Raw genomic sequence first — 1,395 nt, forward strand, 5'->3', positions numbered from 1 at the left:
GTGTGTGTGTGTGTGTGTGTGTGTGTGTGTGTGTGTGTATGACTCACAGGGCTGGAGAGCCACTCTGTTCTCCGGAGACTCGGGTAAACTCCGAGCTGCTGGATTCCTGTGAAGTATCAAACATCAGTTTTATTTTTTAATGTTTTAATCAGTTTAATGAGCTCAGACAGATAAAGAGTCATTAATGATCTGTTTGCTTTAATAACCAGATGACAAACACTCAGAGATTTTATTTTTGTTTTTACTGTGGGAAAATTACGACTTTTTACCMGAGGATTCAGATCTGACTCACAGTTCACTGGATTTTAATGATTATTAAATTAAATCTCACTGTGACTCAATGTTACAACAAATCCATCCATAATTTATGGCTGTATTGTATGAAAAACATTTGTTTAAAAGTTAAATAATTTAAGACCTTTAAATCTTTAGGAAAAAAACACTGTCTCTGTACAGATTTCACTTCATCCAAAATTAAAATATTTGTATTTAAATTTGATCATATTTATTAGATTTTTTTTCTTTTTCAGAAATGTTTGCTTTGATTTCTCTTATAACCTGTTGGAACTCAGATCAAAACTTTATAACCTCAGATATGAATAAACAAACATTCACAGGGGTTAATGAACTTTTTGGCTGATTTTAGCTTCAGTTTTAGCTCATAGTTCAGCTCATTTTAGTTGAAATAAAGAATCAAATCCTGAGTGTTTGTCTTTAAAAATCATCCTTATAATTTTTTTTACCTTTCTTTAGCATCCAGGAAGGCTTTAGCAAATGGGTTGTATTTGATCTTCAGGGCTGTAATCTGAACAACACAAACAGGRAAAACTTTTCAACTAAACAAATGTGATAAAAATGAACAATTCTGCTTGTAAAACTGCTTTTTAAAGAAATTCAAATCCTGTAAATATTAACTTGTTACATGATAAACCAGCCTTAATCTGTTTACACAAAGTTCAAACAGGAAAGAAGTGAATTAATAATTAGTTCAAGCTGAAAAAAAAAAAAAAGATTAGTGGGTCCAATGGTCCGTGCACTTTTTGGTTGTTTGCTTTTGATTTTAAAAACAGCTACTGAAAATCAAAACACCGTATCTTATTTTAATTTTATATTCTAAAAACTTAACAATGGTGCAACTCTTTATTTTTCTTAAACCAGAAGCTTAACACTGTAGTCCAGACAACTCAACACCAGTCAAGCAGAAGCTCCAGGAAACAGTTGGAATAATCAGAATTAAAGAAATGTTCACTATTATTTATTCCAGCTGCCTGGTTAGCTAGTTATAAAGTACAATGTGTTTATTCATCCCATTATCAGACCATCTCAGGCAAGGTCAAACTTCCGGTTTGTGAAAAATAAAAGATGGAAATTTTTTCCATTTTCACAGTATAAAAT

General features: G+C 31.5%; 1 protein-coding gene across 1 annotated transcript in view; it reads right to left on the reverse strand.

The window, feature by feature from the left end:
* Positions 1–47: 47 nt before the first annotated feature.
* tbx19 (T-box transcription factor 19) overlaps positions 48–1,395 on the reverse strand; it is a gene marked incomplete at both ends in the record, with an annotated part of 16,765 nt that continues 15,417 nt past the window's right edge. The window contains 2 exon segments of the mRNA XM_014027116.1: positions 48–106; positions 744–805. Of these exon segments, the coding sequence (XP_013882570.1) occupies positions 48–106; positions 744–805 (121 nt within the window).

The sequence above is a fragment of the Austrofundulus limnaeus genome, unplaced genomic scaffold (assembly GCF_001266775.1).
Source record: "Austrofundulus limnaeus strain Quisiro unplaced genomic scaffold, Austrofundulus_limnaeus-1.0 Scaffold617, whole genome shotgun sequence".
Classification (NCBI taxonomy): Eukaryota; Metazoa; Chordata; class Actinopteri; order Cyprinodontiformes; family Rivulidae; genus Austrofundulus; species Austrofundulus limnaeus.